The sequence below is a fragment of the Python bivittatus genome, unplaced genomic scaffold, assembly GCF_059951505.1.
Source record: "Python bivittatus isolate LINGU-HERP-01145 unplaced genomic scaffold, Pbiv_v1 ctg000080_np1212, whole genome shotgun sequence".
In the NCBI taxonomy this organism is placed as follows: Eukaryota; Metazoa; Chordata; class Lepidosauria; order Squamata; family Pythonidae; genus Python; species Python bivittatus.
Window position 1 is genome coordinate 25,905,595 of NW_028277035.1, and position 13,560 is coordinate 25,919,154.

The window sequence follows — 13,560 nt, forward strand, 5'->3', positions numbered from 1 at the left end:
TTTGGCATGAAGCCAACTGGGTGACTTTGGGCCAGTCCCTCTTGCTGAGCCCAACTCATCTTACAGGGTTGTTGTGAGGAAAATAGGAGGAGGAAGGAGTATTAGGTATGTTGACCAATTATATAATTTCTAAAATGTCAGGATCATCATCATCATTGAACTGTTAATACAAGAACTTACAGAATATATGGATTTGGGGAAACTTTAAATACAAGCAAACCCAGCAGACTTAATTTCTGAGTGAATGTGTTTGGAATTGTGCTGCCTCTTTACTTTTTGAAGATTGTGCTAGATGCTTCAGATGAATTTCACAAATACTTCCAAATCGGGAGAATCCCAGATCAAAAATATTGGTTTGGCATTTCCTTTCCATCCACAGGATTTGTCTTTCCTTGTTTCTTCAACTTCCGCTCTTCTCAGTTCTGGACTCTTTTCCAGGGCTAATGCTTTCATGTCTATCCTGGACTAAGATTGGGGATGTTGGTGCAATAGCAATTGAGGGAAGGACAAATATGGAAGGCAAGCATGCACTCCTTTTAGTCCCACAAGTGATTTATTTTTTGAAATCGGAAATGGTGCCTCTAAGGAGGCCAACTCTTCTTTTGACCTATGATGTTCTTCCCACTGGAAAATGATTGACCAACCCAGAGGCTCCTCCAGAAGGAGAAAAGATTCTTTGTTCACTGTTGCAATAAAAAAGTAATGTGGTCCTGTCTATATTGTGCCATGAATATAGAATTCAGTTTAAACATTGTATGTCTGTATACATCCTGTGTGGTTATGAATGTGTCAGTTATAAAGGATAGTGCATCTTTTGAAAGCTGATTATATCGGAGTGAATCCAGCTGATAGAAAACAGGGAGAGAAGAAAGGATGATTTAATATTAACAAGTTTGTATTTACCTGTTGCTGTTTCCTGATGCTCTAAATGAGAAGCATGGCAAAACGTCCCATGTTTCATGGTTTCAAGGCAGGGAATAAGATATATGCTGGAAGAGTTGCTGAAATTTGTAGTAGAAACAAATTTATCTGTTATTATGAGATGCTGGCCCGTTTCTGTGGAATCGCGTTCTGTCAATAATTTGGCCTCCACCTGCCAGGTAAAGCTGTAAGTGCCCATATGTGACATAACTGCAAAAGTCTCAGGTGCTGTTTCAGATCCTGAGTTATTCCAGAAATAATTTGTTAAGGTGTGAAAGGTATATAACTTTTGCTCTAGATCAGTGTTTCTCAACCTTGGCAACTTTAAGATGGGTGGACTTCAACTCCCAGAGTTCCCCAGCTGGCTGGGGAACTCTGGGAGTTGAAGTCCACCCATCTTAAAGTTGCCAAAGTTGAGAAACACCGATCTAGATCTTACACATCTTAAAACAAGCAAAATTGTTATTTCAAGATGGCACGCTTCTTTCGAGCACGAGAAATATATACTGCCTTGATTTATTTATTTTTTTTAAAGTGAAGAACAGATGATTAGTATGCCATTGGCTGGCCAAGAAAAGTGCTGTCCAGCTTATTGTCTTTCTCCAACCAGTCATTTGGTCTGTGCCAATGTTCTAGGCAACATTAGCACTAGTGGGAAAAGAGGAGTCATATTGAAAGGGCTTGAATGGAGTTTAAAATCATGACATTCTTCGGTAACCATGCTTATGAATCCCATTAACGAGATTCAAGTGTAATAGGAAATCTAAGTGCTCCACAGAAATTCCACCACCCTGGCAACAATTCTTTCTCTAACTGTGTAGGCAGTGAGGTTTTGAGATGCCAGTGCAAAGCTAGTCTGCAGTTAACTTAAATTGCCTTTGTCTCTTTTTTTTCAGCTGACATTATCTCAACAGTAGAATTCAACCACACAGGAGAATTACTAGCGACAGGGGACAAGGGGGGTCGTGTTGTAATATTTCAACGTGAGCAGGAGGTAAGTGCTGGTGAATGCAAAAATGCCCATTTTTATCCTTTTAAAAGAAGCTTCCTGCTGCTTCCTAATCTTTGTGTGTCACTCTTTACCCTGCTTCTATCGTAGCACATGGAAAATTGCAAAAAAAAAGGCCATTAAGATCAATCGGCTAGCTTCTGTCTCAAAGAGCACCCTACAAATGTTGGATTTTCTTGAATCCTTTTGCATCTTGGAACAATAATTGCCGGCGGAGAATTTCACTCTGCTGCTGAAGCCTCATAAATGCGGGGAGAACTTTATTTGTGCAGTCAAATAATGCTTTTGAAGTCTGGTTTGTTTTTAATTAGCAGGACCCCTACCTTTCCCAAACTGGTATAACATAATGAAGCCATCATATACCAAGCTTCATTGTGATTTATGCTGATGCAGAGCTCTATGCTCCTGTATGATGTTCTTGATCTATGCCAATGGATAAGAAAAAATACACATCGAAATAAAATAAAACAGGTTTAATAAGCTTTTCCATATTAGTAAATATTATATTGGGAGCTCAGTACTGCCAATGATTACTGTTTGATTGGTGTAGTGGTTAAGGTGCTAGACTAGAAACCAGGAGACCACAATTTTTAGTTCTACCTTAGGCACTGTTTTACAGATACAAACCAGCTTTCTGATTTGGGTATGGCCAGATATTACCATTCAGAAGGGCTTCAGTAGCATGTTCTGCTCCTTTCAAAATAAAATCAGATTTGAGTCATTTGGTTCACTTTACTACTATATTACTATTACTCTATTATTTATTTAAGCCTTTAACATATACAAAGTGCAAAGTAAGAAAAAACAGCTATAGAGTAAAAAACATAGAAAGTTTTTTTAGTGTTGTTTTCTCCCCTTCCCTTCTATTTATTTCCCGACTGTAATTATTTGTAGTTTACAATGAATATAGAGGGGTTTTGCTAATACAGGTAGTCCCCAGTTTAAGAACGAGTTCCATTCCCAAGGTCTGTCCTTAAGTTGAATTTGTACGTAAGCTGGAACAGTATTACTGTATAATACTGTATAAGTAGTATTGCATACTGAACTCGAACCATTGTGTATTTAACTTGAATTTTGCTACAATAGACTCTGTTCTTAATGGGGTTTTCTATAAACCGGGCGTTCTTAACCCAGGGACTATCTGTATCTGTTTCAATCTTTTCATCTATTATTTTTTATTGGTCTCAACTTTTTTCCTAGAAACCATATTCTAGATATCTAAGATTGCCTTGCTATGTGAAATTATTTATTGTGTTAAGCATATGTAGGTCTCTAAATTAAACCTGTGTACTTTCTGTTGATCTGCGTGGAGAGAATTTTGTACGTAAGCCAAGTAGGATTTGCTCTTTGATTTGAGCAATAATTGCTTCATGCCAATTTGTCTTTAAGTTGAATGCTAGGGAGATCTTCATGCATTCTTGAGTCAAGATGGAACAAAGGTGCTCTTCCTGCTTCCTGTCACTGGTGTACATAGAAAGTGACACAGGAGGAGAAGGCATTGTGCAAGAAATATCTCTGCTTTGGTACCTAAACTGCAGTGTGTCACCATAATCAGACATTTCCCTCTCCTTTAACAATCTTCAGAGAACAAAAGAATCTACTGAAGATTTGCTAGCTCTGGCGTTTCTAAGAATCCCTTTATTGTTTCTTTCCCACTCCTGCAGAGCAAAAATCAGCCCCATCGCAGGGGAGAATATAATGTTTACAGCACATTCCAGAGCCATGAACCTGAGTTCGATTACCTGAAGAGCTTAGAGATAGAGGAGAAGATCAATAAAATACGATGGCTCCCACAGCAAAATGCAGCCTATTTCCTTCTCTCCACCAATGGTATGTTATAACAACAGGTAATTTTTTGCTTTCCAGCCAAAAATATCCTGCTTTGATAGGCTGCGATCATTCATACTTGTGATTACAGGACAAGTATTTATTGTTCTATCTAATCCATATAGAGCAACACACAGCAATTATGGTAGAAGTATCCCTAATATTGAATTTTCTCTCTTCCTTTCTGTATTATGTCTGAAAATGCCCCGTGCATATTCAGCCTTGTCTTTCTCCATATGATTTACCAGGTAAGAAAGGCAGAGCTGCACAACCTCAGGCAGCTTCCTCAGCCTGGTATTTTCAGATGTGTTGTGTGTAATTCCACAATCTTGGATTACTAGTCCCAGCACTTCTGGACAACACTGGACAGGAAAAGGCTTCTACAGTAGATGAGAACCTGAGAATCTGGCAGGCTGCATTTTCTCAAGTTGCCTGTAACAAGTTGTTCTGCTCTTAGAGGGACAAAATCAGATGGAATTAGGACCTTTTTTCCCCCTCGTGATGCATTCTTTGAAATTTAGTTTCTTGTATTTATTCACCACTTAATGTGCAAAACACGTGTCATCTGCAATGTATAGTATACTGGAGAAACTCTCTGAGTATACAGTACATTTTTTTCAGCAAAATTATATACAATCTCAGGTTTTATTGCAAGGTAAATACATAATCCTGAGATGAAAGGGAAAACAAGGGCTGTGAAGTACTTTGCATTTGAAGGCAAAAAGGTGCTTTGGAGCATTGGGGGTGCAAACATAGCACCTGTTTGCAACTCCTTAAAGCAGCTGTTGAACAATCCCAGGAGAAAACACATGTGATTGATGTGGTTGCAGAAAAATACTTTCTTTCTGACCCAGGCCCTTGGAAGCATTGAATCCAAAGTATAACTGCCTGTCTGTATAAAATAATTTTAAAGCAAGTTGTAGAAGCTTTTAAAAAACCCAAGTTCCTGAACATTTTATAGAATTCCATTTAAAGTTCCAAGGAGGGGGAGAAGAGGAAATGCCAGCTATCTTAAGCCAAATGGACCAAGACTTTTAATTTTACCTCCTTTAATTAATTAGTTGGTTGGTTAGTTCAGTAGTTTTCTGTCCTTCCTCTCTCCAGTATGGGAGCACACACACACATACATATACATACATACTCATACATGCATACTACATACACATATATAAATTATTTGTGCAACAAAACTAAGGCTTCTAGTTTGTTGGCTCATTATATGAGATTGAGCTTTTATGTCTTGATGCTAGATGCTAATATAGCGCTAGAGATAAAATATTGGTATTTTCTCAACTAGAAAAAGTTATGAAAATAGTGAGAAGAGATCTTTAAAAAAAAGTTAAATTGACTTTGGCAATTAAAGAAAAATAACAATTTTAAGAAAATTTTAATTCCTAGTATGTACTTTTAATTAGAAGGAACAAAATTCTGAGTATGCCATTTTCTAGTGTTACCTTGTGACATATATTCTTTCCATTGTCAATTTGAAAACAGGTCTTTGTTATTCTTAATGGTCACTAAATTACACAGATTCATCTAAGAACTGTACATTGTCTACTGTACATCTAATAAAAAATAATATAACAAAATGGGCCTGATCAACAATAGAGATCTCTTTAAGATAAGAGAAACAATTTTGATTTTAAAATGTGAGTGCAGATGCTATTTTTATAGGATAAAAATGGAAAATTATAGGTGGGTTTGCCAGTAACCTGGGAAAAAAAAATCTTCAACAGCAGAAAAGTGCTGATCAGTCTGTTCCTAAATATGAATCTTTCTAGCCACTCTATTCTGAGCCCTCAGTACATGGTCAATTTATTACATTACAGTGATTGGAGACAACTTGTCTTTGATAGCTCTAATGTAAGAAAATCACTCACACACTCTAATTTTGTCTTGATTCGGTTTCCAATTCCATCAGGATTAATATACCTAATACAGTGACTGTAACATGTAAGGTTTTTTGATCTCTTTATTGTGCTGGAAAGACCATGGCAGAATTATCTTCTTCTGTTATATGTGTGTGTGTGCGTGTGTGCATGTTGTGTTCCAGTTTTCATTTCCTAAGCATAAACTTATGCTTCATGTTATGTTCACATAACTGTCATGAGAATCCAGTGATGTTATCAGGATGGATGAAGCTTTAAGATGAATGTGACTTAATTACTCCAGAGGAAAAAGAGTCTAATTATCTTTCATCGTCAACTTACTTTGTGTTGGAGAATTTACCCTATTGATCATTGTAATAAAATTCTGAGAGTTATTAAACTCATTTGAGGGGAAGACTCACTGAAACACAATGAAGATTAATTACGTAGCCTAATGTTCTGTTAATTGAGTTTTTAAATAGTTTTTTTGATTCATAGGAGAATTAGTTTGCTGTTCCAGAAAGTGTTTTCATATGCTGGGAAGACCTCCAAATAGCTTAGATGTTACCCCTATCAATTGTCTCTAAATATTCTTATATATTCCTTCCAAAAACACAATATGTGGAAATCTACTTATATCAAGATGAATTAATACAACAAAATCTATGGGAGTCAACTGCAGTCCTTAGGAGAAAAATGGGATAGGAGAAATGAAGATGAATAAGATTGTCTTTAAAACTTGTGGGAACAATGACAAACTGCTGGTAGAATACCCATCAGGAGGGAGAAACGAAAACACCATTATTCAGAATAAAACCCAAATGTTCCTGAGGCTCTTTTTCCTACAGGACCTCATGGCACACAATAAACAGAATGACAGCAAAATGATGAAGCCAAAGGAAATATCCACCTTCCAGGCAAGCTGGCAATTGTGGAATTTAACATGGATTCACCGTCAATGATAAAATGTCAGTTTTTATTGCTTTCACTGGGAGGTGGCAGTTGAAACTGACTTTTGAGTAAATTACCAATATGATTGGGCTCCTTTTTCGTGCATATGTTGTTACCCTTTGCACTTGTAGTGTAATATGTTGCAATCAAAGCTTGGCTAAAACAGTTAGACCTCATGTAACTCTAAATTGCTTTTATGAAGTATTGTGTGTGCTGCCTTTCTTGTCTAAATTGTTCCCTCCTCTTAGACCAAAGTAAAATTAATTTAGCTTGACATATCCAGTGTGCAGGGTGTTCAATTTTAGCACCCAGTGTTAAGTGTGCTAAAGTGTTTTTCATGCAGACACTTGAACCTATGTTTGCAGTCTGTGACTTCAAAACTTTATCTGAAATATTCAGAAATGAGATAAGAGGAGGAAGCAGGCTGTGAATATTTTTGCCAAATGTCAGGTATCACTGGAAGTGACTTCAGAAGGGCTTTGGGAGGTCACAGAAGTGGCTTTCAAGGGATATATGCAGCTTAATGGGTATACTTTGCCTTCTCTTGATCTGTATGGTTCAGCATTTTTTTTTCTGTTTTAACCAATATGTGATGATGGGACAATCTGTAAATGGGACATGAATGCCACAGAACCTGAACAATGTTAGGATTTCAGTATGCACCGTCTTAGTTTAGAGAGAGTCTCTTACCGGTCCTTTTTGTTCTAACCAGGCTAAATTGCAAACATAGTCACCACTCTTTTGAATCCTAACTCTAGATCATTTTAACACATTAAAAAGGACCAATCCCAGTATATATCTTTGGAAGGTCCTACTATTTACATCTCCATTGTAAGAACTCATCATTTGTCTGAGCAAGTAGACTTGCTGAAGCTACTTGAAGAGATCTTGGGCTTCAGCCTCATAAGGATAGATTAGTTAATGCAATCCAATAGATCAATGTTTCTCAATCTTTGCAACTTTAAGATGTGTGGACTTCAATTCCCAGAATTCCCCCCAGCAGACTGGCAGGGGAATTCTGGGGATTAAAGACCATACAGCTTTAAATTACCAGGGTTGAAAAACACTGCAATAGATGAAGGTTCAATTTTACATTTCTCATTTTCCCATAGTCATAGATTCTCGAGACTCTTCAGCTGCCTTCTCCCATGTAGAAATGGTAGCAGTGATAAAGTAACTTTAAAAAAGGTCACTGTTGATGAACTGTGAAAGTGATAAGTAACAATAAATCTTAACTATTATTAAATGCATAGTAACTCAGTAAATCAATGAAGCATTCTGATTTTCTTCCAGATAAAACTGTGAAACTATGGAAAGTCAGTGAACGAGATAAAAGACCAGAGGGCTACAATCTCAAAGATGAAGATGGACGGCTCCGAGACCCCTCCACAATTACCACACTACGGGTATAGCAAATAAGACTTTCCTACTTTCTTCCTGCCAAAAGACAGACTTCTAACATTTTACTCCTGGTTGTATGGATCAATGATATCTGATTGGATTTAGTCCCATGTTTTAGCTGCCAAGGCTTTCTTCTATTTGGACGTAGCAGTTGATGTCACTTGACACTGATGTCACTCTCTATCATTCCTGGCTGGCTCAGAGTAAAGGTGGCTTTAGTTGTGTAATAACTGCCTGTTTGAGGTGCTGAGGTACTTTACCTTGGGAAAACGTCTGTTTTGAAACGCAGCATTTAAATCCTTAAAAGAGGACATAAAAACACTCGCACTCCATTTGATGTACTTGTTTTACTCCAACAGAAATATCAGGCTTGGCTACACATAATAAAAGAATCTGTGTAAGTGGGAGCATTTTCCAGCTCATTAAGATGAAGAGAGTGTCATTTATTGCTAGGATGAACAATTTGTTTGCTATAGTTCCTGAACACTCAAGAGATTTGAGTGGCCTGTTTTAGATGTCAGCAACTGACCCATAGATGTCCATGGGGGAGGGCAAGCAACTGTTGTCATGTGTGTCAAGACATCATCACACAAATGGCATCAGGACACATTTGACATCATTTTGATGTCTCCAAGGCTTCAAATGGATGCCTTACATGGCACAAGTAAAGCTACTTGAACAGCATTTTATCTCTTATTTTGAAGGAAGTAGCATCAGATGTGGTAGTTTTCTTTGCTTATTCAAATTCCATTAGACTTAAAGGTATCACCCAATAGCGTACCCTTCGGTGTCCAATCAATGGAGTTGTTGCATTGTTTTTCTTTTGAAGTGTTTTTCAGAATGGTATTTGTAGTGAAGAAATATCCATACTGAGGCCCGGATGCTTTCTTGCTTGGGTTCTGAAGCTTCAATGGTAGTTTGGTCCTTACGTTCAAAAAGCACAAGCTTCATATGTTGGAACTTCTGGATGGGTGCTGAGTGTCCTATCAATGGCAGACAAAGCTTTTCATTATTGTTCAGAATTTTGTGAGATGAACTACCTTTGCTCTTTCCCTCCCACTGTATAAAATGGTTGTCTTAATATTATCATTAATCTAATCTATAGTAATATGGTTGTTCAGTATTAATTTTGAACAGTTTTAAACATAGTGGCTGTAATTACTCTGGCACAAATTTATAGCTTCTGGTTTCATTAGTACCAGGCCAGGAAGGGCATTTAATAACTCCAGACAGCTAATTAATTCTAACTAAGAAACAAATGCCTTCCACATTGCATTGTCCCTTCTTGCTAGTAGGCACATTGTTCAAGGCTGAGAAAATGCATTCACTTTTCTGTACCTTTGTTGTCATTTTGGGTACATCATTTAGAAGTCTGCATTTTGGGTACAAGCCTGCATTTGGGTACATCATTTAGAAACCTGCCCTGAGAGAACCTTTTAAAATAATTTCTCAGAGTTCCTCTGTGTTAGATTGGTTTATGTCAGTAGAGCAGCCCACTCTTATCTTGATATATTTTCCTTAAAATTGCTGTCAAATAGATGTTAATCAGTGTAGCTTCCCTCCATATCTTAGGACATTAGAGAGACATGGCTTGAGTGTTAAGAGAGAGCTTGCATCTTGCTGTTTTTCAGGATCCAGGCAGAAATTCTCCGAATGACAAAGGTTCTGGTGGCGCTATTGTAGTGCCCAGAAATGGCACCTCATAGTGAAATCTTCCATTAATGGTTTAAACCAGTGTTTCTCAACTCCCAAAATCCCCCAGCACTGTTGAAAATTAGTAGCCAGTGCTTTTGCTTATCATTCATTCCTTATTGTATTTCTTACCGAGGGTTAGTGTAATCCATAATCAAAATAAGCATATACAAGACTCTTATTTTTATATTACAATATTATGTAGGAAGTCTCCATTCTAAGGAGGGATTTGGAGAAATGATTACACAGTCCAGAGATTGAAGCAAGCATGAGAAAGAAGGTCAAAATAACCCTACCTTGATGTTGTTTAGTATAAGAAGCAGCAAAAGGAAACTCTGGCAGGCTTTCAGGATACCTACAACAATAAATTAACACTCCTGGAATCCCTGCAGTGGGCTGTTTTCAAGGGCTGACAGAGGACAAGCATATTGTCATCTCACTAGATAGACCAGACCAGGAAATCGATTCCACAGGAAGACTAAAATGACTTTTACTGATATTGGCTATTATAACAGAATCTGGCAAGTCTGATTATGCTGTACCTCCCCGCCCCCCGCTTCTTATACCTCAGTGAGTCATTGGGATATAAGAAGCCACTTCCAAATATTATCTCCTTTCTCAGGGCTTAAAGAATGTTTGCCTAGATAACAGTTCTTGCATATTTCTGTCAAAGTCATATTCCTTATTCTCTATACATATGGAGTGTTGAGCAATAAAAATGATAGTGAGATTAGAGGGAAATGAAATGTCAAATATACAAACTGTGATAATTACACTGAAGTATGGGTCCTCACTGTGTTCACCCTAAGGCTCCAAGGTGCATAACAGATATCTCCCTTGGGGCCTGCTATGTTCCATGTTCCCCATAACTTAATTTTATTATTAAAATAAAATTAAATGAGCTACTCTTTTAAATTAAATGAAGGGTCTCCTAAATTAAATGAAGAGTGAGGCTGCTGTAAAGCAAAGTGCCAACCTGTAGCGCAAAGTTTACGTTCATGAGGATTCTGGGTCCCATGTATACCGAGGTCATATTTTTAGACCATTAAAATAGTAGAGTGCCACAACCCAGGGTTCAAATTGGAAGTGTGTTCACTTGCCCAGGGAGAAAAAAAAACAAACCAAAAACCAAAAGTAATCTTAATGATAAAGAGGATCCTGGGAGGCCAGAAAGGATGGTGGGAAGCAACCTCACATATTTGCTTTCTGATAGATGAGTGTTTTGTTATTTGCCAGGCCCATCGTGGCAGCAATTTTCTGTAATATGCTTCCAAATGTGAGCCCAGCCGCAAAATATGCAGCAAAGTCCAACTTCATATAAAAAGTACAGTCCAAGGTGTCTGCGGGTCAAAAGAATCAGGATGCAGCCACAATTGCACGATTGGAGGCTCGCCCCTTCTTTTGACATGTGTTGCACTTCTGTTCACAGCAGAATCTTTCTGTTAAGTTTCGTAATAATAAATCAATAAGCCATGGGTGACCGAATTGAACTGCTTGATCTGGAGCCAGGATAACATTCACACGTCTGATAAATTTTCTGCAGCTGCCTAATACAACTACCTACCTGGTAGTTTAGAGCTTTAGTGATGCATATAATACTGTTAAACATAATACAATCCCATCATAATCCAAGTGGCATTTACTGTTTGCATTTTTGTCTCCAAATGCAGATTTTGCAAAAAGTTGCTGTAATTTCTTTACATTTGTAGCAGGCAACCTTCAGGGGATACATAACCTCTACATTAAAGCACTTTCAAGAAGCAGCATACTTTCTAAATGCCAAATTTGATTGTGCTTATTATGTAGCACAGGTAATGTCATCAGGGTGTACATGTAAGAGCTCTGGGTGTCTTTAAGGAAATTATAGATTCCCATTCTGAGACTTGCTAAAAGTGATAAATAGTTAAGCTTGTTTTATTACTTCACTACTGCCTTTTTATCTGAAGGTGACAGTATTATAGAGAAGTCATCTTCCTCAGAGATCAGCAACAGCATAAGAGTTTTTCTGATCAAATACCTTGCTTTTTTGCAATAACCTCTTACTTGCTTTTGTTGATAATTCCCATCCATTTTCAAATCTTTGCTTTTCCCCAAAGACTTCCACGAAAATAAAGATTTCATTATTTAGGATGAATAAGGAGAGTGCAATTAGGTTGAGGTTCATGAGTCGATTTTTGATATCAAAAGCAGGCCTATACACCATAATTTCAGTAGTTTAGAAACACCTCAAACTTGACATGTTTATCTGGATGACTTGATGGAAAAATATACATGTTTGTCTAGTTCCCATGAAATGGGGAAGTGCATATTGTTATTAGGGAATCATCACGTGAGCCAGTTTTATGAGCCATAAAACAGTGAAAAAACTAACTCCTTGTTCAAAAACAGCAAAACAATATTCTGAGAAATAAATAGCTATAATAAAATTGTTGTATTTTTATATGAAATTTTGGTGCAGTTGGTTTTGGAATATAAGCTTATAATCCTGTCACCTAAAGGGAGGGAAGGAAAGTGAAAAAAAAACCCTGCTGGGGTAACTGTTTTTCTATTCCCAATAATGGGTTTTAATCTAAACTTCCTTCTCATTGTTACCAGCTGGAAGAGAAAAAAAATGTAAAGCTAGGTTGTCTAAGCAACAGATTGACTTTTAAGACTCGCAGAAGAACAAAAGCATCTTAGAAGGACATCATATCCTGAACTTGGAGTGTACTGTTTCTGAGCCCACTGCCAGTGAGAGCATCAGTAGCAATACATTTACTGTATATTTGTAAAAACTGGACCTGGTCTCCAGGCTGAAAACTCTTATTTTCTTCTTGTTAAGATTCCTCTGTTCACTGGGCATAAATCCCATTGAGCTCAGAGGAGTGATCCTGAGCAGGGACGCATGGGAGTACCCTGCAAGGAGAGGGACATACTGTAGTGCAAATGTATGACAGATGAATGATTGTGAAGAGGATGAGTAGATATAGCAAAGTATACAATAATATCTGCCTTGCAAAAATTAAAACCATTACATGCAAAATCCCCAACTTATTATTTTGTTTAACTTAAAAGTGCGGGAAAATAGGGAGTGCCTAGTGGGGAAAAAAATGTCTTCCTCTTTACCTGGAAGAGTGGATTAGGTAGGCATCTTTCCTATGCAGATCTTCTGCATAGGAGTTTGGGAGCTCCTATTTGGGAATTCCTTGTTAACCAAAAGGGGGAAACACTGATGAGCACAGTAAAAAATTCAAATCTGCAAGGTTTATAAATCATTTTCAGCAATGTCCCTTTTTGTTTTCTTAAATATCTAGCTTTGATAAATCTGAAAGTTTGCCTATTGCTTTCCAACCTTTTACTTGTAAGAGTAATAGCTGAGCCCTGCCAAATTATCCATTGGACCTTTTCCCACTATTCAGTTGAAGTGCTTTCTGTCCATCTTGGAGCTGGCTGAAAACTACACCAGCATGAAATTGCTGATCCACACCCTGCTTCTCTTGCTTCTCTTTCAAGTTGCAGCAGTCAGCTGACTTCCCTCTAAAGTAATGGGTGGCAAAGCATAACAGATTTTATACATCCTGAGACTGCCCTTGGAAGGAGTCAGAAGAAGGGAGAAAATACTACCTTAACATACTTTAGTCTGTTTCATTAATGAGCTGGGGACAAGATAAAGGTAACATCATGGGGACCTGGCAGAAAGAAGATGCCTCCAGGGCACGTTTATACCACAGGGAAAGGTTCTTGGTTGGTTTGGCAAAGCATTGAAAGAGGGATGACTCAACTCACTTTTCATAGGAAAAGTGGCTTCCACAATATCTTCTGGAGGCAGGAGGCATGATGGGCAGTCTGCTTCTCCAGTGGAGAGTCAGTCAGTATGGGTAAGGGTTTTTTTCCCAAAATAGAGGAAAAGAA

General features: G+C 37.7%; 1 protein-coding gene across 1 annotated transcript in view; it reads left to right on the forward strand.

The window, feature by feature from the left end:
* The window catches only part of PPP2R2B (protein phosphatase 2 regulatory subunit Bbeta), a 256,846-nt gene that overhangs the window by 186,927 nt on the left and 56,359 nt on the right, over positions 1 to 13,560 (forward strand). Inside the window, exons 2-4 of the mRNA XM_088133688.1 lie at positions 1,818 to 1,915; positions 3,595 to 3,760; positions 7,870 to 7,982. Coding sequence (XP_087989814.1) covers positions 1,818 to 1,915; positions 3,595 to 3,760; positions 7,870 to 7,982 — 377 coding nt within the window. The remainder of the gene's footprint in view (positions 1 to 1,817; positions 1,916 to 3,594; positions 3,761 to 7,869; positions 7,983 to 13,560) is intronic.